The 24,530-nt window shown below is 44.4% G+C and overlaps 4 protein-coding genes across 4 annotated transcripts; 3 read left to right on the top strand and 1 right to left on the bottom strand.

The window, feature by feature from the left end:
* Positions 1-51: 51 nt before the first annotated feature.
* CCR75_000576 (uncharacterized protein) lies at positions 52-2,369 on the bottom strand. The gene is made up of 8 exons (XM_067958683.1): positions 1,966-2,369; positions 1,780-1,909; positions 1,638-1,717; positions 1,453-1,572; positions 1,210-1,391; positions 1,012-1,147; positions 552-951; positions 52-487 (listed from the first exon to the last, which is right to left on the bottom strand). Exons 7-8 carry the CDS (start codon positions 685-687, stop codon positions 246-248), a joined length of 378 nt encoding a protein of 125 aa, XP_067822347.1. The 5' UTR covers positions 688-951; positions 1,012-1,147; positions 1,210-1,391; positions 1,453-1,572; positions 1,638-1,717; positions 1,780-1,909; positions 1,966-2,369; the 3' UTR covers positions 52-245.
* Positions 2,370-2,443: 74 nt separating this feature from the next.
* On the top strand, positions 2,444-5,103 carry CCR75_000577 (uncharacterized protein; the record flags this gene model as incomplete). Its single annotated transcript, XM_067958684.1, has 7 exons — positions 2,444-3,183; positions 3,244-3,325; positions 3,387-3,477; positions 3,534-3,976; positions 4,045-4,175; positions 4,229-4,354; positions 4,424-5,103. 7 exons carry the CDS (start codon positions 2,444-2,446, stop codon positions 4,737-4,739), a joined length of 1,929 nt encoding a protein of 642 aa, XP_067822346.1. The 3' UTR covers positions 4,740-5,103.
* A 12,746-nt stretch (positions 5,104-17,849) lies between these two features.
* CCR75_000578 (uncharacterized protein) lies at positions 17,850-19,299 on the top strand. Its single transcript, XM_067958685.1, has 5 exons — positions 17,850-18,354; positions 18,418-18,471; positions 18,531-18,627; positions 18,694-18,775; positions 18,841-19,299. Exons 1-5 carry the CDS (start codon positions 17,987-17,989, stop codon positions 19,215-19,217), a joined length of 978 nt encoding a protein of 325 aa, XP_067822341.1. The 5' UTR covers positions 17,850-17,986; the 3' UTR covers positions 19,218-19,299.
* A 110-nt stretch (positions 19,300-19,409) lies between these two features.
* CCR75_000579 (uncharacterized protein) lies at positions 19,410-20,628 on the top strand. Its single transcript, XM_067958686.1, has 2 exons — positions 19,410-20,296; positions 20,373-20,628. The coding sequence occupies exons 1-2, from the start codon at positions 19,431-19,433 to the stop codon at positions 20,443-20,445; spliced, it is 939 nt and encodes a 312-aa protein (XP_067822340.1). The 5' UTR covers positions 19,410-19,430; the 3' UTR covers positions 20,446-20,628.
* The last annotated feature ends 3,902 nt before the right edge of the window (positions 20,629-24,530 follow it).

Here is a 24,530-nt window from a genome sequence, read left to right as displayed (position 1 = left end):
TATTAATAAAGGACCTTTGTAGCGGTTGCAAATGATGAGGATTCAGTTAATTAAAAAAAGTAAACCAGTATATTACGGTTCTCATTTAATTAACCTGCAATATGCGATAATTTACACCTTGAAACTATATCAGAAAAGTTTTAACTAGATGAATGTAAATAATTGTGCTAATTAGACATACATGCCAACTTGAACAGAGGGCCGTTTTATATATTATTCTAGGTAATGAGAAAACTCTCAACTGCTTAGTTGTTGACTGAAGACTTGTGTCCACACTTCTTACACTCATAAAAGACCGTTTGACCTTCATCGGCAGAGCGGAGCTGCAGCGTGTAAAATTCCATTTCACGATTGCCACACTTTGGACACGTCTCCTCAACGGTAGCACGGGCCGGGCCCGTGACCTCGCTCATTCCAACTTCAGCATCCAACCATTTAGGCTTTGGTCTGTCTTCACTATAAGTTATGAAAGTAAGCGATGGAAAATCTGCGAGCAAACAATATGTATTATGAAAGTTTAAATAGTACCGCAACGGAATGAAGAGACGCACCTTCGTATCGGCAGCGGTGCTCGCACGCAGAACACACAATGTTATTGGTGTCTGGATGGTCCAAGATGGTCCCACAGTGTGGACAGAAGGCCGGTCCGGATGTCACGGCGCTTGACGAGAAGAATGTCGTTGGCATAGCGAACCTCCTTGCTCTTTCAGCCACTTAATTTATATTAATAAAACCCAAATTGTCGTCGTTTTTAAAAAAGCCCACTAGGAAAATTCATTAATTTTAAGAAAACCATTCGCTCCATGCGAAATCTCCGCGTTGCTGCGCGCTCTGTGAGTGCCTCGAATTCTGGTGGTTTGCATCACCCTTGGCTGCGATTTCAACACGGCAGATTGGGCATGAATTGCCAATCTGCAGCCACTCGTGCAGGCACGCAGTGTGAAACATGTGCTGTGTCGCCATTAAAAAAAGTTAATGCGTGAATTACCAATCATCGGTCACAATTTGTACCTGACACGGCATTTTCGTGACTCGCGCGCCCATCAACATGTCCACTTGACAGATAGCGCACTCGCGCGCGTCCTTCCGGACAATAAAAGTGGCCGTAATACCTTCTTGGTATTTGGTACGGAGAAAAGCTACGAATCTACGTATCAAAGGATTAATAATTTCCACTTAAGGCTATGTATGTAATGCCCCAAAGCGCACCGTTCGCCAACTTTAGCGCTCATCATAAATGCTGGGATTTTCACAATTTCGCCACTGGAGTCTGTCATCGTATAAGGCCATACATCGGCGGTCTGAACGATAAGCACACCAACAGCACCTGCAGCTTGAGCTCGAAGAATTTTTTGTGCAAATGTACAGCCTCCACGGATCATCACGACGATCTGCCTCGTTACAAGAATAACACAATCAAGCGTCAAGCACGCCGTAAAAAGTCAAGCTCACCTTTTCCTTTAATTCACTAAAATTGTGGAAAGCGCTTGCCCCATCGAAAGGATCAGCAATGACCATTTTCTTTTCCTGAAGCGATTCGCATGGACCAAAATTGCCGGGAATAGCGATCACCTAGCAACAACACTTACGAATATGATTAAATCAATATTATATATATATATTTTAAAAAAACCCACCTCGCCTTTGATTCCCTCTACGATAATCGCAACTTCCACCGTCGACGCCTGGTCGGCAGAAAAAGACCCCAGATTTTTTACTGTTGCTCATAGAAAAATTAAAAATGACACAATAAAGTATTCGCAGCATTCCTGTACTAACCCGCTTCGTCAGACGCAGGTCGACGCGCTCCTACGTCGCCTGCTCCATTCCAGTTATTATTTGTCAGCAAGTGCATCATTATCGTCTGTAGCGTCTCCGCACTCGTCTCAGAGCTATTGAATGCAGCAGTCTGTCACAAGTTTCAGATACAAGCTACAAGGATGGCAAAATACGATTTCGCAGTACTTCTTCCGTCGCTATTAGTTCTTGCCGACGCACTAAATCACAGCCGCAAATTAAGCAGCGCTTGCCGTCTACAGCTTCAAAATATGGGAGTTAATACACTACATCCGCAAATTTTAACGCGCAATCGCTCGCCTGCAGTCGTTGTTTGTGAGATCTCGTTGCAGTCTCTGCAAAAGAGCTGCGACACTGCTGCTGCCATCATAGCCTTTCACAGAGCAAAGGTAAAATATTAGTCATGCTAAGTGAGCTTTAATGCTAGCCACACACGTTGACGTCCGCGAAAGCCAAGTCATCGAACGATGTCATGTTTATCGTGATTGTTGGGTCAACAACACCTGTCTAAATTTTATACTCTCTTTTATGTAGTATCGCAAAGAGCTTTAATAATAATATTACAACTAAAAGATGACCTGCTATTTTAAATAAAAGCTAAAAATGCACTTTTGCTCTAAACTGTGCAAACCAAAAAAGGCCAAACATGGAGGAGGAGGCGTTATCTCCCTCTTCTAAACCGCCTGCGCTGTCCACGCCTCTTTCTCCACTTCCAACAACCACATCGACTCCACCTCGCTGCAATAAATCTCTTAATGTTGCCCCACAGGACCAGATAACCGCATCCACGTCCCCACACTCCAGTCCAAATGCGTCATTGAAAGTCAAACAGTGCTCTAGCTTTTCGTCGCCACTGCCTCCTTGTCCCGAAGACGTACTCGATCCGCTTCCGCCATCCTGCACACCGCCCAAGTATCGTCCATTAGAGGAAAATGACGACGACACGCGCAGATTTGACGAACCCCAGAGCTTTCCGACGCCGCCTCCTCCGCCATCGCCACCCGTAGCAAGTCCATTTGGCACGCCACCGCCCCCTCCACACCCTCCATTTTCTCCACCTAGTGCCAAGATCGCCATAAAATTGGCAGAAGCTCTCGAGAACGCCGTACAGACCTCTCACGAGGGTCATGAGCCACATAATTTTGAAGCAACACAAGCTAGTTCCAAAGACAGAAAAGATATTCATGAAAAAAGTGATGTAAGTATGGACCCCACCAATACTGCTGATACCTCGTCTTCGGTGATTGCATCCATGCGAAGTGCTGTCCGAGAAAGGGAGATTATGGCCGAGGTCGTGCAAGAAGTACCAATGAAGAGACCACGCTTTTATATTGGCGACATTAGCAATTATAGTATTATTGACAAAGTCGGCTCGGGGACTTATGGGTACGTTAAGTAAACTTGGTGTGGCACTCGAGAGTACAAGCTGATTTTATGTATACGTAGTGAAGTGTTCAAGTGTCAACATAAAGTTACCAAAGACATTGTTGCATTAAAGAAACTTCGACCGGATGTCGAAAAGAATGGAGTAAGTCTTTGTCTAGAAAGTAGATTAATTTCTTAACTAACAAGCTCGTATATTACGAAAGTTTCCTGTCACTTCGATTCGCGAGATGAAAATATTAAAATATTTGAAACATCCGAATATTGTGAAGCTAAACGAGATTGTTTCATCTAGTGGTATGTAATTTATCGTGATAGCTTCTTTAATATAATTGTGGCAATTTGGTTTACAGCTCCACCGAAGGAAGGCAAGCGACCACCGTTATATTTCGCGTTTGAGTACATGGAACACGATTTATCGGGGCTTTTGAATCATCCGCGTGTCAAATTTACACGGACACAAATCCAGTGCTATATGCGGCAGCTTTTGACGGGCATTGCTGTCATGCACCGCAATAAGATTATTCATCGCGATATCAAGGCGTCAAACTTGCTTTTGAATAACCAAGGTATGCTCAAGGTTGGGGATTTTGGGCTTTCTAGGTTTTGGAATGAAGTGAATGCCAAAGCTGGGAGGTATACAAATAAAGTTGTGACGCTTTGGTATCGCCCACCCGAACTACTCATGGGATCAACGTCGTACGATTTTTCCGTGGATCTCTGGTCAATTGGGTGCATTTTTGGTGAACTCTTACTTGGCAAGCCCATTTTACAGGGCAAGGCCGAAACAGAGCAGGTTTGTCTAATTATTTGTGATCGGCGTTCAAAATGAGAAGACTGATTCGTTGGGTATTTTAATGGCAGCTCCAATTGATTTTTGGGCTTTGTGGCATGCCTACTGAAGACACGTGGCCTGATTTTTTTACACTACCAGGAGCCGAGAATCTTCGGTTGGACGATAAATACATTTGCCCTTTGCGTGAGCGGTTTACCAAGTGCGTGCGGTACTTTGGTTCTATTTTGTACTGCTGGACTAATGGTTGTTTAGTTTTCCACCGCATGCTATTGATTTATTAGAAAAGCTTTTGCAGCTTGATCCGTCAAAGCGTATTACTGCTGCAGAAGCTATGAATCACGATTACTTTTGGCGAGTACAGACATGTAAACCGCGCGAGTACGTTTTGAGACTCGTAAAAGATGTGTTTTTTTTGCGAGTTGTTCACTGTGATAGTTTGATGTACAGCCTTCCGAAATTTTGCGTGTCTTCGACTCACGAATATCAATCTAAGAAACGGCATCATGAAGAAATGGCAGCAGCGGCTGCCATTAATGGAAACTCGTCAAAGGCCAATGACCAAAATCGCTTTTTGCGGCAACGGGGCGAGCGTAGCGGTCGTCGGGAGCGCAACGAACACTATGGCGAAGAGTATACTCGCTCGGATCGAAGTCGAAATTATCGTCCACAACGACCGAATAGTGACTACTATGATCGAGATCGAAGTCGAAGTCGTGAGCGCTATGGCGACCGTGACCGTTTTCGAGACCGTGAACGCCGATAGACAAGATCGTGAATGGGAATTTTGATGCAATTGATTGCTGCTACTTGACTTGTTGTTTTATCGCTGGACAGACTATGATGATTGCAATTAGATTTGGCATTTACAGCATCAATTCGCATAAACAACAAAGCAAAACCGAGGAATTTGTTACAGTAGACAGAAATCCAAAGTTAAAGACCTGTCGAATTTATCCCTATGTCTTCTGGCATTAATATTACCAAACTTGGTAATATTGGAACTATTTGAGTCAAAATTAATAACGATAATAATTTTGTACTTCTTTATTTAATTCCTTTCATAGGAAATAATATTTATTATTCCTCCTATAGAAAATAATACTTATGTACCGGGACACCCCGTTACATCACCCTTAACCAACAGCCACTATAGTGACTGATGTAGGGTGACAGAAAATACTATTATGTCATCTCCTATATTTTGCATTATTGGTATTAATAATAATAGTCGATATTTTCAAATTTGATAATATTTTTTTTTTCAAATTATTAAAGTCAAAATTTATACAGATAATAATTTTGTACTTCTTTATTTATATTCCCTCATAGGAAATGATATTTATTATTCCTCTTATATAAAATAATACTTATGTAGAGGGACACAACGTTACAACACCCTCACCCAACAGACACTATAGTGACTGATGTAGGATGACGGGAAATACTATTATGTCTTCCCCTGTAGTTTTGCATTATTGGTTTAATCTAAAATACCATTTTTTCCCATTACTCGACGAATAAGTCTGTGCGCGTGGCCCGTGAGGCCGCAAAGCTGGCAGCTGCACGAATCAGTGCAGCTACCAGCTTTTGGTAATGCAAATGTTTCAGTAGATGCTAATGCGTCTACTGTGGGGAATACGTCACCTCCTACTCCCATTCGAGGTGACTAGAACATGTCATCTGTTGATGACATCGCAAATGACGGTGACAAGTCACCTGCTTATCCAATTGCAGGTCGCTGGACCAAGTCACCTGCATCGCCCGACTCAGTATCTACTGTAAAGGCCGAGTCCGTTAAACCTTTGGATTCTAACGTGACAATCAGAGAGGTGATGACGAGGTTGTTCGACTCGTTGGACCTCTTTGGTGGGGAGTATTCTGATGATGCCTCCTTGGGCGATGATCACTCTGGTGACATTAGTATGCGTCACCAGGAGCTAAGTGGTCGTGAAGGGAAGAGTGCTGCTGGTGGGGATAGTTTGAATCACCAGGAAAGGAATGATTCTAGGGATCGCTCCATGGTTCAAGTTAACGTAATGATTTACATGAGCGAACAGGAGAGGGGCCGCAATACGTTGCGATTCGCACCTAATAAGAAGTCTTGGTTGCCCTCTAAGGGTAACCCGATTCGTTGGTCTGACATGACCAACGATCGATACATACTCCGTTATTCGACTCATCCAGGCTTCACAAGCCTGGTAAGGATAAACCGGAATTGTTCATCGATGCCGGAAAAAGGCATCGATGACAATATAGTAATGTGCATAATGTAGGCCGTGAGGTCTGACTTGACAAGCTAAATGCTTTCTGTGAACGGTTCGAGAAACGACCGTAGTCGTTGCACGCTATAAGCTGCACCGTGTGTCTAGAGAGGCAGGGATACCTTGCCTCTCATGGGGGGGTCTCATGTCCATGCTGTTTTTAGAGTGCAGGTCGTGCCCTAAGGAAGTATATCCCCTTAAGATTCTTATTGAAGGACCTCATCTTACAAGATGCGTCAAGAGATCCAGAACCTCCAATCCTTGTGCAAGCACGAGAAGCATTCGTTCTCCGATGGACCTTCTGTCGAGGAGGATGGGTCCCGTTGCGCTGCAGCACGAGACCCGAATGTCCAACATCAGTTGGGAACGAGTTTTCCAACTATCATGCGAGGGTGGATGCCCTCGCCAACGAACGAGATAACTCGCTCGAACTCCCTTTTACCTCACAGTGTCCCGAAAAACTTTAGCAAGAAAAGGCTTCTCGCCACCTGAATTCATTAATGCGTGTGGAGGGGAAGGTAAAATTGGCTTCGCTTCGCTTGATCTACATTGTGATTTGGATCACCCTCTTAAATATTTGAGGGGGGACATTTATTACGGGCGATCCTGTCGCCGCGATTAAGCGGTGACGATTGATTATGGTTCTCGTGACCAGTTGTGCGCAGGTTGCGACTGATCAACTTGAGAACGAAAGTACACATTATTCTTTTAAAACGAGCTGGTGACAGCTGTCATAAGATCTCTTCCTTGGAGGAAAGAGTGGATCGTCTTGTTCAAGAGAATCAGACTCTGTTCCGAGACAATAAGGCTTTGGCTCGGAACCGTCAGGCTTTGGCGGATGCCCTAGACCGTTCCAGTGTAATCTGGTATCGGGAGAAGCCTCGAAGTGATGGTACGGGCGGAGACGCCCGAAATAAAACGTAGCATACTACGAGGCAGCTCGATCGTGTATGCATTGCCTTGGCGATGTAGTAGACGAAACGGGCCGATATACCTTAAAAGTAATTTATTACCGCCTACATTCGTCACTACATGTTTTGGTAGGTTTAATGTAAACATTAGGACTAGGTCATTAACATTAAATGACAGTATGTTTGCTCTTCCATTTTTGTCAGAGTTCCATTTCTATCGGTCCACCGCATCAGCGATGGATTCCTGTCCAAGTGAGCCACTGCTTCTCTAGCCAACAGGAAATTACATCTCTTCATTATTAAGAGTATTATCGCTCTCAATACAATGTTGTTTTCGATGATGAGTATTTCAGCAACGTCATCAAAGTCAGTATTAACATTATTGTTATTACTGAATTTGTCCACTCCAATGTTAATTAAATCAACATTGGTATTCTTCGCATTGACATTAGTGCTAATGCGCGACGAGCAAGCTAGAAGGTTGCTTGCTCGAGCGAGTGCCTCCCCCCTTGAATAAGAGTCACTCTCAAAAGAGGTGGGTATACGTGGATGGCGTAAGCCATTCACGAAAAATGAGGTATGCTTTGTAGAGCATGCACTCAATTGTTGAATAAATGGGGTTGTATCCGCAAAGTATCTCTTCTAGAATACGGTGTGCTCGCTCCGTTAGACCATCTGTTTCAGGATAAACAGACGTTGAGATTTTCAACTGTGCTCCAAATGATTTGAACACAGTTTCCAACATTCCGCCGTGAATTCAGGGTCTCGATCTGAGAAACCCATGCAGTCGAAACTATATATATATCGAGTCAACAAAGACACGAGCAAAACCTTTGGCTGTGATCCAATACTGCAGCAAGATGAACCATTTCGCTGAAACGATCAACAAAACCGAGAATACCATTATTCTTATGTTCGTCGTCGGGAATTCCGAAGACGCAGTCCACGGATACAGACTGTAAAAGATCTACCGAAACAGGCAAAGGTTGTAACCGAGCACAGGATGAAGCACTAAGCTTCACCCGTTGACGAATCTCGCTAGACTGTATGTATGTACTTGCGGACGAATTCATACTCATCGATGGACAAAAGTGTTATCGATGAGAAGACTTGGATGGAACGTGACATTTTGAAGCGAGCTATTTTGATGACGTCTTCGTTCATAGCAGAACCATCCTAGAACGTCGGACATTACAGTACATCGTACCCACTCCGAAAGGTTCTTACACTTACGCGTAAGCATAAATTTTATGTTAATCTCAAAAATCATTCGCGCCAAAAGGGTTGATGGATTACCTAAAAAATCCGTCCCAATCTCACGCTAAGTCGCGACTTCTACTGGCCGCGCCAGCTGCTGAGAACCCGTTCAATCTCAGGAATATTTTGCCGACCGACCACGTACTGGTTATTTGTGACGAGTACGCAGATCTGCTTGACTTTGCCACTCTGCAGATCGCACATAAACCATTTCGGTTCTAGCGTTGGCGATTAAGTTATCTCCAAAGTTAATTTCGGGGGCGCTATTAGATCAAGCGTATAAGCGCCTATGCTGGATCCGTTATTTACCAAAACACAAAATGTTACAGTTTTCTCTTTGGATCTTATAATTAAAAGTTCCTGGGAACCTTTGACCACAGGTTTATTGGGTGGTCAATCTTCGACGATGCCTGTTAGGACATCCACACGCTTGTGCTCCAAGAAGTTCATCAGATGACCATCAGATTAACGAAAGGCAGCCATCGCCACGGCTTGATACTGCCAGTTTAGTCATGGATCGTGCTTTCTGAGTAATGTTAATCCAAGGATGATATCAAAATGTCATTAAAATTCAGTACGATGAAATCATCATCATACTGTTTACCCTTTAGCGTGTATTGGATATTACCTACGCGTTTCTTTACTGTTACAGATGCGCATGTCGCTAGGCGCCCTGTCATCCTCGTTAAAGGGATATCGTGCTTATTAAAGTTGACCCTGCGATCTTCTAGCGGTTGGCGTCCAATAAAAAATTTCGACGTCCCACAATCGACTATGGACTTTAGTGACAACTAATATGCCACTATAGTTTTCAAGGTGATGAGATTAACGTCATCCCCTGGTGTAACTACACACAATATTTGTGTGTGAGGAGCAACTTTGGTCAAAAGGCCAACAAATTCATTTGACGTTGCCGGATCAGTTGGGCGCTCCGCACCTACTGACCCCAACCGTTTTTTACGATCCGCCTCGCCGTCACGATTTCGCAACAGCGTCGGATCCGCGTTCTCCGCTATTCCTAGCGAGAGGTCGGTCTTTTCGCTCAGCGTTATTGATTCTACTTACTGGACGTAAGGCACTACACTCATAGGCTTCGTGGCCCGTCTTCTGGCAACGATTCTTTTTTTTGCAATCGGTCTTAACTTGAAGAGCGAGGTTCCTCGCTCTCTACACACAAGAGATTTATGGGTTCTATACCTCCGTTTTCTTGTTGTCTCGAAGGACGATAAGGGTCGAAAGCCTGTTTCAGGCTGAAGTCCTCATCTTCCGCTACAGAAATGGCTTAGTCTAGCGTCTCTAGCTCGGACCGGAACAGGTAGGACCGTCCGCAAGCCCTTTAAATAACACAGTTGCCTGCGTTTGTTTATCTATTGGATGACTCACGATACAACTTACAAAGTATCGTGCATGTTGGACATAAGCGTGAAGGTCACGCTTGCCCTGCGTCAAATTTAGGAGCTCGGCTCAAGCCCTATATTCGGCTCGTGGCGGTCCAAATATTTGCTTGAGCCGGGTCTCAAAGACCTCATAGGACCCAAACACAAACGGGTAGTGAAGCTTGAGCCTTACTGCCCAAGATTTGGCACATCCAACTAAGTTAAACATGCCGACTCTCACTTTTGTCGCATCATCATTGATGCAGCAAGCTTCAAAGGCGTCGTCTAATTTGACGAATCATCTTGAAAGGGAGTCATCTTAAACTGCCTTAAGCTAAGAAATTTTAATATTTAATCTTTTGGGTCGACGCGGAAGCGTCGGCCTGCTAGCAGCATGGAAAGGTGCTGTCTGAACAGTTTCAACTGTTAAGCACTCTTTATACTTTACACCTTTGCGTGTTGAGAGCCTTGCTGGTGAAGCAAGGTTACGTTTTCATGGCCCCGTCGATTTTATGTTGGATGAGCTCGGCTATAGCCGCATGTTGCTCGTCTCTTTGAAAAGCGAACAACATAGCCCTAGCGGCTCGCCCGCATACGGCCGAACTTATACTTTCGACCGCCTTCACTAAAATGAGTGAACCTTACAGCGACCTTACCAAGGATCTATTCCTTGGCTTTCCCGGTGAGATGGGAAAGGAGGAATTTGACCTTCGACTTGGGCGTCTCGAGGAGCCTATATGCGATGGCGATGTCTACTTTTCAAAATCATCGATTTAGCGACAATCGAATTTTAATTTTTTTTTACCTTCTCCTGAGTAGAAGGAGGGTTCCGTCTTCACAAAAGCGTTCCGTTAAGATCACGCGTGTGTTAAGCCTAGCCGATTCTATACAGCGAGCTCGCGGGCCATAAAACTAATGTATGGCGAGACGGTGTGCGTCGGGGGTCGCTGATCTCATCAGCGACGTGACGAAACCTCTCCCGATATAACCGCGAGGCGACTGAGGGTATCCCACTCAACACCAGTGAGATGAGAAAGGTCGCGTGCTCCAGAAGCAAATTTATAGCGTCAAAATACAACGATTCGCTTATCCCAAACTCGGGCATGAGAAGAATTACTAAGTGCTACCAGGTGTAACGGGGCTAGAATGTCCCGTCACTAGCTTAGACTAAGCGCTTGAGGAAGCCTTCAGCCCTAGTATAAGGTATCAAGTAAAAAATTAAAACTCGTTAGGAAGATTTTTTAGTCGTACTAAGTACGAACGTGTTCCCGCCTTTCAGGAACCACTCATTTATAGGTAACTTATAATTGGTCCATATGGATACCCTCGCCAATGAGCTAAATAACTCATTTGAGCCCCATTCACCTCACGGTGGTTCGAGAAGCGTTCAACAAAGAAACACTTTTCACAACTCGAATCTGTCAATAGGTGTGAAGGAGGGTGGAAAATCGGGTTCGCCTCGTTCGTACCCGAGTCAACACCGTGACTTGTATCACGTCCTTCTTTGTTTACGGGAGGACATTGATCATAAGCGATCCCGTCGCCGCGAGTTATCGATGACGGTTGATAATTATCTCGTGATCAGTTGAGAAGTTGTGCGCAAGTTGCGACTGATCAATTGGCGAACGAAAGGAATTATCAGTCCCTTCACAACGAGCTGGTGACAGCTCGTTAAAAGATCTCTTTCTTTGAGAAAAGAGTAGATCGTCTGGTTTACGAGAACCAGACTCCGTCCCGAGACTATATTTTCTTAAGCTCGGGAATATCAGGCTTTGGCAGACGCCTTAAACCGTTCCGGGGTGATTTGGAATCGGAAGAAGCCTCGTACCGATGGTAAGGGTAATGGCGCCCAACATAAAACGTAGGATGCGCACGCATCCTACGAGGCAGCTCGATTGTGTATGCATTGCCTTGGCGGTGCAGTACACGAAATGAATTGATATACTTGGGCAGTACACGTTCGTCACTATAGGTTTTGGTAGATTTACCGTGGCCAGTAAAATTAATCGCTGAAATATAATATGAATTTTATTCTTCCATTTTTGTCAGAGTTCCGCTTTTGTCATTTCACCGCGTCAGCGATGGAACCCTGTATGAAACGGACCACTGATTCTCTAGCCAGCAGGGATTTTCCTGCCGACTCGGTTGTGTTTTCGTCTTCAGTGCGAACGATGCGCACTGCGAAGATGTCATTCTTCTTTTTTGTGAGAGTATTATTGTTCTTTCTATTATTATTGTTTTCATGCTGAGTCTTTCAGCATCGTTATCAAAGTCAGTAATAGCCTTATCGCTATCACTAAGTTCGTCTATTTCAATTTTAATTAAATCAACATTAGTACCCGCCTGACGAACAAGAGCTAGATTGTTCTTTGCTCGAGCGAATCCCTCACTTCACTTGAATAAAAGTTTATTTAAACAAGGTGGGGACACGGGGGTGGCGTAAGCCGTTCAAGAAAATCAATGTATGCTTCGTAGAAGCTTGCACTGAATTGTTGGTGCAAATTCTACCTTTGGCAAGAACTCGCTCCAGCTCACAAAACAGTGGACGTATTCGCGAAGTATCTCTTCGAGGGTACGATTTGCACGTTCTGTCTGCCCACCTATTTCAGGATGGCACGAAGTTCACATTTTCAGTTGTGTTCCAAGTGATTTCAAACAGAGATTGCCAAACCTCCGCTGTGAATCTGGGGTCTCAATCTGAAACTAGCTCACGGGGTAACTCATGGAGTCGAAATATCGTATCGTATCAATAAAGACACGAGCACAAACGTTGGCTATGATCGACTTTACACTGCAGTAATATGTACCATCTTGCTGAAACAACAAATACAACAACACCATGATTCTTGTGATCATCTTTGGGAAATCCGAAGACGAAGTCCATAATTACGGACTCCCAACACTCTGCCGGAACGGGCAAAAGTTGAAATGGAGCACGGGATTTAACTGCTTAATAGTTTATATATAAAGCACTGGGCTTCATCCGTTGATTGACAAACATTGCAAGCACGTATGTACTTGCGGACAAACTCATACTGACGCCCACTAGAAGACGCGACTTATCGTGAGGTTGATCTTCTCACGTCCACGATGCCCACTAATTGGTGCATCGTGGCAATAATGCATGATACGTAAACGCAAACTATTATGGGTAGAGATAACGACACGAGGAGTGTTGCCAGCAATGGCTGTGTTACATAGCAAACTATTGCGTGTTATGTATCGATCTGTGAGGATCGATACAATGTCGCCAATCCTTTTAAGTATTGTTGTAATAGATTTTTAAGAAATCTATGAATCTTTTAAGAGTCTTTTCTTCTTGAAAGGCCCTTCTAACGTCGTCAAGTAATGTTGACGACAGAACTCATATTATTGCAACTGTGGGCTCATGCTCACTGTTGATTGTTGCAACAGTGGGCTTATCTTCACTATTGATTTGGGCAGTCGGCTCAAAATCGGGCCGGCGCGAAAGGGCATCAGCGACGACATTAAGGCATCCTGGTTTATATCTACGGAGAAGTTAAACTCCGCGAAGAAAGACAACCATCTCGCCATTCTTTGCGAGAGGTGTGGACTGTGTACGGCTGTGCGTCAATACGCATGGACCGTATAAGAAATGAACGGTCTATCTTCCAAGAGATAGACCCTAAACTTAGCCAGTGCATATTTTGTAGCAAGTAGTTCCTTGTCATGCACTTACTAAATTGCGTTCTGCTGGTTGAAGCTGACGCGATTGATAGCACACTACGCGGTTTGCATCGTCTGTTTCAAATTGCATAAACGCATACCCGATTGCAAAACCGCTGGCGTCTCAGACCACATGATATGGTCTGTCTTGGTCCATATTCGCCAGGATTGGCGATTGCATCAAGCTTTGTTTGATACCCTCAAAGGAACGCTGACAATCAGCGTTGTATGACCACTTTACATTTTTCTCTAACAAAGAAGAAAGATGTAGTGTCATGTCGGCATAATTTCGTGAGTGCTTATGCAGGTACGCCGCTTTCTTTGTTTGATGCCCTCAAAGTAACGCTGACAATCAGCGTTCCCTGACCACTTTATATTTTTATTCAACAAAGAAGAAATATGTAGTATCATTTCAGCATAATTGCGTGAGTACCGGTGCAGGTACGCCGCTGAGCCGAGGACCTTTCGAAGTCCCTTTACATCGACTGGCACAGACCAATCGGAGATCGCCTTGATATTTTCCGAATCATGGCGTACACTGTGTTTACCACGATGCATCCAAGAAGTGGAGTTTAGCTTGCAGCGAATAACACTTCTTCAGATTTGCATACAGCTTGTGCTTACGCATAAGTGTAAGAACCTTTCGGACGTGGTTACAATGTACTTCAACTTTCCGACTTTCCGCTCGTGGCTCTGTTATGATGAACGAAGACGTCGTCAAAATAGCTCGGTGCGAAATCCCGCACCGATTTCAACAGATTGGTTCCACATCTGTTGAATGTTGCAGGGACATTACTTAGCGCCTGAAGCATTGCTAGCCTCTCTTTCGCATTCTGCTTGAGGTGCTTACTGCTTTGAGCGGGTTCTCTGCTCATGCATAAGAATCTGATAGAATCAATTCATTAGATCCATTGACGAAAAGATGGTACTCTTTAACATATCAACAATGATTACATATTTACGTGGTATCGGCGCTTGAGCCGGTACCGTTGCAGCGTTCAATTTATTGAACGCATGCACAATCCACCATCCTCCTGTTGCATTACGCACACATAAGGTCGGAGGGCTATTTGGGGGGTTCCTCCTTACATGGCCTGCTGCTAAGCGATCAGCAAAATATTTGTCGATCGGAAATATTGTTCACGAGGCAATGGCCACTGTTTAATGACTTGTATCAGGACGATTTCTGTCGGGTGCCTTTATCCTTAGGCAACTCGCACGGTACGGATTTAGAAAATACATTTTTGAATTCGTTGTATAAAAGATTTGTATATAAAGACTCCCGGGATTGGGCATAACACGTTCCATCCGAGTCTTCTCATCGAGGATACTTTCGTCCATCGATGAGCCCGTTCGTTCACAGGAAAAACTATTGCCGACCGAATATCGACCACGCACTTGTCATCCGTGACAAATACACAGATCTGCTTGACTTTGCCACTACGCAGATCACGCAGGAACCGTTTCGGTTGTAGCGTTTAATCTTCAAAGCTAACTTCGGAGGCGCTAACAGATCAAGTGTATAAGCGCCTATACTGATCCATTGTTTACTAAGACATTTATTGTCTCAATTCCCTCTTTGGATTTTATTTTCAAAAGTACCTGGGAACCTTTGACCACAGGTTTCTGGAGACTTATTTCCCACGAATCTTGGTGACTTATTCCCTCAAGTTTATTTGGTGAGTATTATTCCAATTGAATCTGGCTGTGGTTGCGCAACCACAGCGAAATTCTCTACGATCGACTCTTCAGTCGATCTAGGACTATCGCACTGTCTCTTAACGACAGACTTTTAAAAAAATTAATGGATGTTGCTTTCCAAACGAGCATTCTTGTTTCGTATCACTTGCCTTAGTCGAGTGGTCGAACTTCGACGCTGCCTGTGATTGTCAGAAACACTGAGCAACACGATCGACCTTCCGCTAGGAACAGCGGAGGACGCGGATCCGACGCTGTTGCGAAATCGCAACGGCGATGCGTATCGTCAAAAAGCGGTCGGGGTCAGCATGTGCGGAGCGCCCTACTGATCCAGCAACGTCAACATAATTTGCAGGCCTTTTGACGAAAGTTGCTCCTCACACACAAACATTGTGTGTTACTGCCCGAGGTGATGAGGTTAACCTCATCACCTTAAAATTAAAGTGGCAAATAAATTGCTACTAAAGTCCCTAGTCGACTGTCCGACGTATGACTTTCAAAGGACGGGGAATGTATATATATACAGTCAGTCCTCCGCTATCTTATCCCACGCTACTTAATAATTTTTGTTTTTTTTATGGATTTGGCATCCACAGTCATCGATCCTAGTGAGATACTATTATAACACTTAATAAGATTTCAATGAGAACATAAGGTAACAGAAGTCGAGTTTATCACAATTAGAGGGAAAATAAGAAATGGTGGGAGGGATTAGGCAGAAATGATTATAAAATCCAGGAGCCAACACAGTGCTACCATGGCGTAATAATGTTGCATTTTGCGAGCTTCTTTAAGAGCATTGCGGTGCTCAGGTTTGGTAATGTTTAGCAAAAAATAAGTAATAATAATTTTCTGGAGCTTCTCTGCTTTTTAGAATAAGAGCATTTCCTCTTCCTCTGGCACCTCCTCATTTTGCTCCTCAGAATGCTGCACATATGCCAGGATCTCATCATCAGCCAATTCGATGTGAGCTGCCTCATCCTCTTCAATTGGATTGAGGAGTTTTTAACGACACGGTATTGCGCAGTGAGAGCCGATTAAAAGCAGCTTGGAGTATGGTGCGTATACGTTTATGTTCTCTGTGGCACTTGTCCTACAACTTGTTCATTCAGATCTTCCATTGCTGTTTGTGGCACTTGCTGCTGTCCACCCTGAATGAACGAACCACTATAATTGAAGCCGTTGGCAACAATTTGACTTGTGATCTCGTCCCAGGCTGCCATTAATCAACGCATTGCTGTGAGCTGGTCTACCTTGTACATCTCAACCTCTCCACGCTTGTCTCGGTCAAGGGCATTCTGAAATTGATGGCGGCGATAATGGCACTTGAATGCTGAGATGATGCCAGCATCCATTGGCTGAATCCTGGATGATGCATTAGGCAGTAGGAGGAGAACATTGACGTGAATAAGTTTAAGGTCCTCCCAAATGTGGAAGGGAGCCTTGTCAAGGAAGAGAAGGATCATGCGCTTCTGTTTCTGTAAGGCAACAAGTGATGAGAGTACAAAACGAACTGTTTTTGAACTTTGCATGAATCAGAACAAACCTTCAGGTCAGCTTCTAGCTTTAGCAACCATTCCTAAGAAAACACCGGTCATCCAGGCTCTGTTGTTGTATCGATAGTATAATTACAGTTGAGCATTAGTCTTTTTTGGAAAGCACGCGGTTCCCTAGCATGCCCGATGAAAAAGCGGAAGCTTCTCAGACCCGTCCGCATTTGATGTGGAAGCGAGAGTTAAGCGGGTCTAAAAGCATGACAGTTACTATAGGAAATAATATGGAAATTTTAGTAGGAAAACATCTATGAAACCTTGTTCTTTTTCAGACCCTCAACTTGCTATTGCGAGATTGTTTTTTAGGCCTGGAAGTGGTTGAATTTATTAGCCTTGTATCACTCCAAAAGAAACCCAACAAAACGTACTTACTCGTTTCATCCATGATGAAGACATCAAAGAGACTGTACTTGGCGATTGTGGTACCAGACCAGACAGAGCAACTTCATTGCTTCATTGTCAGTTCACCATAATTCCGAAGAGAACGTAGCTGGGGTGGCGCTGCTGGAACTTGTGCAACTAGCCAGCAGAAAATTCAATTGCATCATCTGAAACATTGGGGCTCTGTGCAAAGGTCTTGGCTTTCATCTTAATGAGATATTCAGTCAGGGCCACTCCACGGAAGGACCCAGGATGCAACAGCTTCCTCCACAACAGGGTGTTGGACAATCCGGGGTCGTTTGGCACTGAGCTTCGTCACACCATAGCCTCAAACTGGTGGTAACTCTTTTTAAAGATGTGGCTGATTGTAGCCTGCGTATTTCATTAGGGAGGTTGAACCGCTCCTCTGCCCAAGAAGCCAGCATGGTCTAGCTCCTCTTTTTGTCTGCCGCTTTCTTTCGGCAGGCTTTATGTTTCTGTTTGATGATGAGGTGGACCTTAGACTTGACGAATTTTGATATTTCAATTTTTTTAAACTCGTTTAGAATTATAGTCTCCTATCAGCATGCTGATCCTCCTTAAAACACAGCTTTGAACCCCCTAACAAACCATGTTGACACAATTCGAATGTAGTAATGATATTTCCAAATCTTTTATAATTTCCAATTCTGTATCCCTTCCACTGGGACTATAAGCTAGCAGAGGAATGACAGTATTACGATCAGCCTGTGTAGAGCGTGATGGTCGTTAAAAAATTGGATTCTATTTTGTTAGAAATATATCTATAATACAATTGTTTGGCTGTGCAAGTGCAAATATTGTTGAGCCAAAGACAGTTTTTGTCAATTATAAATTTTATCATATCTCAAACCACTTCCCCACACCGATGCTGTGGCGCGGCTCGCGTCTAGTGAGTTCGTTTTCGAGGAGTGTATTTACTTTTGGCTCCTTGTCGGTGAGTGCGGGAACAGTGGCCTTATATGTGGACGCACCAGTTGCAGATTTAGGGGACGGCAAATACGACGGTGGTCGGCGTTCCGAGATCTTTCCTGAATGGCTGCACGACATGGCACGCGTCCCATTATTTGGTGCCGTGACGCTTGGTTCCAAGGTCTACTTGCAGCACTTTAACCGCTCCACTATCAAAGGAGTAGAGATTCTAGTTCAGCAATTAGACCAGCGGCCCAAGGGCACATCTGTTATCACAGTGTCGAATCACTCGGCAACAGTAGACGATCCGGCAATATTCGCCAAGTAAGAGCTTTGAATAATATTTACGACGGCAATAACTATAACTTACTACATTTTTATATATAGCATGATGCCATGGAGGTATATGTGGCCACGAAACAGCCGATGGAGTTTGGCAAGGTGCGAAATTTGGATAATGTTGCCACTTTTTTTATTTTCTAAAATCTGAAAATGCAAAGCCAAGAATACTGCTACACAAAAGGAAAACTCGCGTCCGCCTTTTTCTTTGGTGCAAAGTCGCTGCCTATCAAGCGCGGCGCTGGAATTGACCATCCGGTATTGTCCATCGTAATTTATTGCAATTTAGCAATTAATTTTTTTTAAAAAAGTGCTGTCCTCTAGATGATCCGAGCAATTTTCGACAAAGTTGAACAAGGTGCATGGGTGCACATCTTTCCAGAAGGAAAGATTGTACAAGACGAACGTAAGTTTATATGTACGTGTGTAAAGCTACAAAACGTTTATTCACGATATATTTCGTTTTATTAGCGCTTGGTGGCCGGCCAAGTCCTCGTCGAGAGGAGATTGGACGGCTGAAATGGGGAGTCGGCAAGCTCATTGCTCGTGCTACGACGAGGCCGATCGTAGTGCCCGTGTATCATTACAATATGGAGAAACTAATGCCTCAAGACGATCAAAATCGTGTCATTAGCGTGCTTCCAAAGAAAAATCTCAACCTTGGCGTAATTGTCGGCGAGCCACTTTCCTTTGACGATCTTTTTGAGCGGTATGCTCACAATTGCGTGGCAAGAGACTCGCCATGGGAGACGCAAGAGCAGGAAAAAGCACTATACTCGGCCATAACTCGTAGAATAGAAAACGCGTTGCTAGCTCTCGAGAAAAAGACGCACTCCTGGCCGCAATAGATTCCGAGCTTCAGAATATTGCCTTTAATTCAATATTAAGGTTACCTAATTACAACGATAATACAACAAAATTCAAAATAAATTAGGTTACCCTCTTTCACCCATTCCATTTCTATTTCTTTTGTTTCAATGCTTTATCGCTTTTGAGACCAAGATTTATTTGCATTTTAAAGGGGCGGGTGGAAGATTTGGCTATTTGCCCCATCGGATCAAATGAGCTCCACGCCGTTCGACTTGTCCATCGACACGCTGGACACGTGGTGTGAGAAGCTCTTGGGCTGCAACCCATTGACAGAGAATGAAGTGATGCAGCTGTGCTCCAAGGCGAAGGAGGTGCTCGTTCAGGAGTCCAACGTCCAGCCCGTCCGCTGTCCCGTGACGGTCTGCGGCGACGTCCATGGCCAGTTCCACGACCTCATGGAGCTCTTTCGCATTGGTGGCCATGCACCCGACACAAATTATCTATTTATGGGCGACTACGTAGACCGTGGGTACTATAGCGTCGAGACCGTCACGCTTCTAGTGTGCCTCAAAGTGCGTTACAAGGACCGCATTTTTATTCTCCGTGGCAACCACGAAAGCCGCCAAATTACACAAGTCTACGGCTTTTACGACGAATGTCTACGGAAATACGGAAGTCCGAATGTCTGGCGCTATTTTACCGACGTATTTGACTATTTGCCACTCACAGCAGTCGTTGAGAACCAAATCTTTTGTTTACATGGTGGCCTTTCACCGTCCATTGATACGCTCGATTACATTCGAGGTTTTGACCGGTTGCAAGAAGTGCCGCATGAAGGCGCTATGTGCGATTTACTATGGTCAGATCCCGACGATCGGTCTGGCTGGGGCATTTCCCCACGAGGCGCGGGGTACACTTTTGGACAAGACATTTCCGACCAATTTAATCACGCTAATGGACTGACACTTATTGCTCGAGCCCATCAACTCGTAATGGAAGGATATAATTGGTCCCACAAATGCAACGTTGTGACGATTTTTAGTGCCCCAAATTATTGCTATCGCTGTGGAAATGAGGCCGCAATTATGGAAGTTGACGAGCAAATGCAGTATACATTGTACGTTTCTAATTATTGACTTTCGAGTAGAAATGTATGGATACTAATTAAACCTTTCTCTTTTTGCGCGCGAAAGCTTGCAATTTGACCCAGCACCGCGCCGTGGAGAGCCACACGTGTCTCGTCGAACACCCGATTATTTCTTATAGGCATGTGATAGAGGCACTTTCATCTTCTCGGCATCTCTGCTTCACTGAACGTAGCCCGTGAAGGAAATACACAAGTAGAAATTTATGTGCTCCTACAAATAAGTACCCACTTAGTGGCTAGTATTAAGATGCAATCTGTAATTGCGCACTTTTTGATGCTCTTTGACCAAATTGCTGCTGTTTTTTATTGTTTCAAACACAAGTAATTCCTTGGCTTTAGGTTCAAGTCAATGCAATGCAGCTAAGCTCGAAAGGGACTTCCTGTTTTTGCTTTTCAGATAACACAAGCAGTTCCTTGTCTTGTTGTGGCTTTAGCCACGTATTCGTCACCTTGGCATTTGTAAGGCCATTTAAAGTTGTTGATATCAGACGGTCAATGATTTGTGTAAGAAGAGATTATTCGCAAGGTTTGAGCCCTTCTATTGTCTTGTGATCCATTAAACTTTTAAGTTATCAACGTCACCGTTGCTACTGGTAATACTTTGCCTTGCGCGGTCATTGGTTGCTTCTCAAGTTTAATATTTTTGCTTAGAGATTCAAGCTGTTTAATGATTTCCATGTTCGTTGATGAAATATCCATTGTTGATCTGAATCGAGAAAATAGCATATGAGTGGGGTTAAACAAGGTACAAGGTATTTTAAGGTAAGGGAAAGGCGCTGTTGGCGGATAAAAGCCGCAAAACGAGGGCAGTACGAATTTCACATCGTCCGCCCTTTTCAAACCTTCCCAAAGTCGAATCACCCTGCCCCCCAAAGCACCTTCCTACGCCGTGATGACGGACAATGTCCGCGTCGAGCTCTGCAAAAAAAGCGGATAAATCCTACGCTTATTCAAGAAAGAGCTTTCAGCATGGTTAGAGGCGCAGTTCAACGTCAAAGTCAGCCAATCAACGATCTCCAACACCCTCAGGCGAGCTGCTGATCTCCTTGCTAATGCAGACACTAAAAACGGGAAGAGCCAAAATACACCGGACTGTTAAGTGCTCCATGAGGGAGAGTGCACTGGTTTCAATCAGACCAGGCTCGGGTCAGCATGAGCTGAGAGGTCCTGAAGTCCAAGAGGGCCGTTTCTCTCACCGATATCTTCCCTGAAGCAAGCATGTTCGAATTCTCGAATGGGTGGCTCGACCGACTAAAGGCGCGTTCTGGCATCAAGTCCTACCGCCGGTTTGGTGAGAGCGGTTCTGCGGACATGACTCTCATTGCCGATGCGCGGCCTGGACTTCGCGAAATTCTCGACACGTTTGAATGGGAGGATATTTACAACATGGACGAAACAGGCTTATTAAAGGCACGTGAGCTACATTGACAGTAGTCCACGCTTTCGAACCTCAAACATAAAGCCTAATTTTAGGAAAGTTAGGCGGGGGAGTTACACACAGTTTTTGTGTGTGATCAGCAACTTTCGTCAAGAGACCAACAAATTTTTTTGACGTTGCTGGATCAGTAGGGTGATTTCCGCACCTACTGACCCCGACCGTTTCTTACAGTTCACCTCAACATTGCGATCTCGCAACAGCGTCGGACGCGCGTCCTTTTCTATTTATTAGTGAGAGGTTTATCATTTCGCTCAGTGATTCTTGGCTCTGGGCGTGGGGCACTGCACTTGTATGCATATTGTCCTTTCGAGCGCATCTCTACAATCGCTAATAATTTAAGTAGCGAGGTTTTACACTCTCAACATAACGGAGGTCCATTGGTTCGGGACGAACTATAAGAACCCTAATAGACGAAAGCCTATTTCAGGCTGAAGTCCTCCTATTCTGCTATTGAGACAGCTTGATCATTCGCCTTTGGTTGACGCACATGCGTCGGCCGGCAGCAGCATGTGAATGCTCTAACTGTTAAGCACCTTGTTCCCAAAACAGCTCTGCTTATTGAGAGCTTTGCTGGTAAAGCTACGTTACCTTTTCCCGAGTCGCGTCGAGTTCTTGTTGGATTGAACTCGACGACAACCACACGTTGATCGTTTCCTTGGAGAGCGAGCAGTTTTGCGCTAACGGCTAGCCTGCCTTCGGTCGAACTTATCCGTTCGACCGCTTTTCATTCGATGTTACTCAAGTGAGTGAGTCTCTCACGCGTAGCGCAGAAGCCTTCATGCGGAGCGTAAAAGCTCCCCTCCTGTTTATCCAAAATGTTCATGTTAAAGTAAGCGCACGTGGTCATTAAAAGACCACGAAGTGCTACCGGGCACCTTTTGCTAGTACTAGCTAACACACCCCGCGAAGGTACAAACTAAGGAAGGCTTAGTAAAAGGAAAAGACAAACTGTATAAACAGTTAAGCTCCTACGTACAAAAGCTCTTCCGTTCTGTCTCAAAATATTAATAAGAAATTAAAGTATAGTCACCGCCCCATTTGCGCGTCTAGCAGCAATTGGCGGGGTTGATTGAAACATTTGAAACAACTAGTTAACAGAACTGTCATACAGTAGACCCATCACAGATTATACCATCAATCCTTATAACCCCTAATATCTGATAAAGTTTGATGTCCACCTCGGGCACATAGTACAAGTTATAAACCCCACATTCTTTAAACTTAATAACTTTTATGTGGTCGGTTTTTCTTACAAGTTTATAGACCCATCATTTCTTAGTACTTTATAGCTTTTTGGGGTCCCTAATTTTTCCGATAGCTAATATTTCTTGTACTCTTGAGCTCCGCTAAAAAAAGTCATCTATGGTGCTTTCTGTCAGTTTTTCACTCTAATTTCCCTAATTTAATCTTCATTTTGCGCACCGCTGCCAATTTATCGTCTGATTGCCTTCTTGTTGAAGCCAGAAAAGTTCCAATGTTTCCAGGGTGGCCAATGCCTGGATTGTCTTTACAATTGGAAATTCTCCACTATCGTCGCCAAGTCAGCATTGTCGTGAATGTTCTCTTCCACTTCCCTATGATTTCCTGGTCGGAGGGTACGTAGGTGATAATACCTTCATCTGGATAATTTGAAAAGTTGCGAATATCCATTGGATTTCTGTGTCGCAAATAGCGGACCTATTGTTCGAGTTCCGCAGTGATCGCTGCATCTGGCTCAACCATTTCTTCTGTGACGGCCAGTACCAGCGCTGCCGAAGTTCGTATCTTGCAATGGCAAGCAGCTTACAATAATTTTTGCCTTAACATCGAAATTCCATGAGGCGACAGCGAGCTCGACTCCTTGCAAAACGTTATTTTTTCGGGCGCAACATTTCCCGCCTCAATGCCCTCCTAAAGCTTTGCATTGTGCCGACGGCGGCAATACGCCTTAATATTGGCGTCGCAGGGTTAAATCTTGGAGGTCGTATTCGGTGGCAAAAAATGAACCTTAGTGTTCCTTAAAGGAAGAAGGTCGTCCACCATAATGTGGGCGGTGCAATTATCCGTGATAAGTAGCACCTTCCGCCCCTCCATTCAACTGTCAAACCACTTGACCCATTCCAAAACAAAGATTTGGGTCATCCAGGCTTGCTATTTGCGCGGTGTTTGCAGCCAAGATTGTTGCGGTTGATGTTTTCAAAGCAGCCTGGATTTAGAGACTTCCGACTATCCACAAGAGCAACTTACATGAGCCACTGCCGTTGCAGCAGACGACGGCAGAAAGGCTTTCCTTGCTTTGCTTCCGTTCCTCGTTAAAAAGTACACATTACACGATGATATTTTCATCATACTGGATTTGAATGATAAATTTGATGTCAGCCTTGGACTACCGTGGCTTATAAACTACAAGCCATATAAAAACTGGCATCATCAAGCCGTGACGATGTCTGCCTCTCGTTCATGAAATGGCCATCTGACAAACGTCTTAGAGCGTCCACAAGCGTGTGAATGTCCTACGAGTGAGTGCGATAGCCTCACTGGTGGTTCGGTTCTGTACAAGACCTCAGTGTGACCAGACAGCACACATATGAGTTAGATACCGGTAGCTGCGCACAAGGCCCACCATTGTGACGTTGACTTTACTACCGACGGCAGTGCACAAGAACAGGCAGCGTCAAAGTTCGACCACTCGAATAAGCTAAATGGGACAGAAAAAGGATGCTTGCTTCGAGAGCAACATCCAGAAAGTTTGAAACGCCTGCCTATTAGAGACAGTGCGAAAGTCCT

Source organism: Bremia lactucae, linkage group LG1 (genome assembly GCF_004359215.1).
Source record: "Bremia lactucae strain SF5 linkage group LG1, whole genome shotgun sequence".
In the NCBI taxonomy this organism is placed as follows: Eukaryota; Oomycota; class Peronosporomycetes; order Peronosporales; family Peronosporaceae; genus Bremia; species Bremia lactucae.
The sequence above is the reverse complement of the archived record's forward strand: the minus strand, read 5'-3'. Positions and strand labels throughout refer to the sequence as shown.

Bases quoted from the DNA above. Each gene is read 5' to 3' on its own strand.
- CCR75_000579 (XM_067958686.1), top strand. From the start codon at position 19,431: ATGAGCTCCACGCCGTTCGACTTGTCCATCGACACGCTGGACACGTGG. The intron at 20,297-20,372 runs GTACGTTTCTAA...TGCGCGCGAAAG, and splicing joins GAGCAAATGCAGTATACATT to CTTGCAATTTGACCCAGCAC.
- CCR75_000578 (XM_067958685.1), top strand. From the start codon at position 17,987: ATGCTGTGGCGCGGCTCGCGTCTAGTGAGTTCGTTTTCGAGGAGTGTA. The intron at 18,472-18,530 runs GTGCGAAATTTG...GAAAATGCAAAG, and splicing joins AGCCGATGGAGTTTGGCAAG to CCAAGAATACTGCTACACAA. The intron at 18,628-18,693 runs GTATTGTCCATC...GCTGTCCTCTAG, and splicing joins GCGCTGGAATTGACCATCCG to ATGATCCGAGCAATTTTCGA.
- CCR75_000576 (XM_067958683.1), bottom strand. From the start codon at position 687: ATGCCAACGACATTCTTCTCGTCAAGCGCCGTGACATCCGGACCGGCC. The intron at 488-551 runs GTGCGTCTCTTC...GTTTGCTCGCAG, and splicing joins GCACCGCTGCCGATACGAAG to ATTTTCCATCGCTTACTTTC.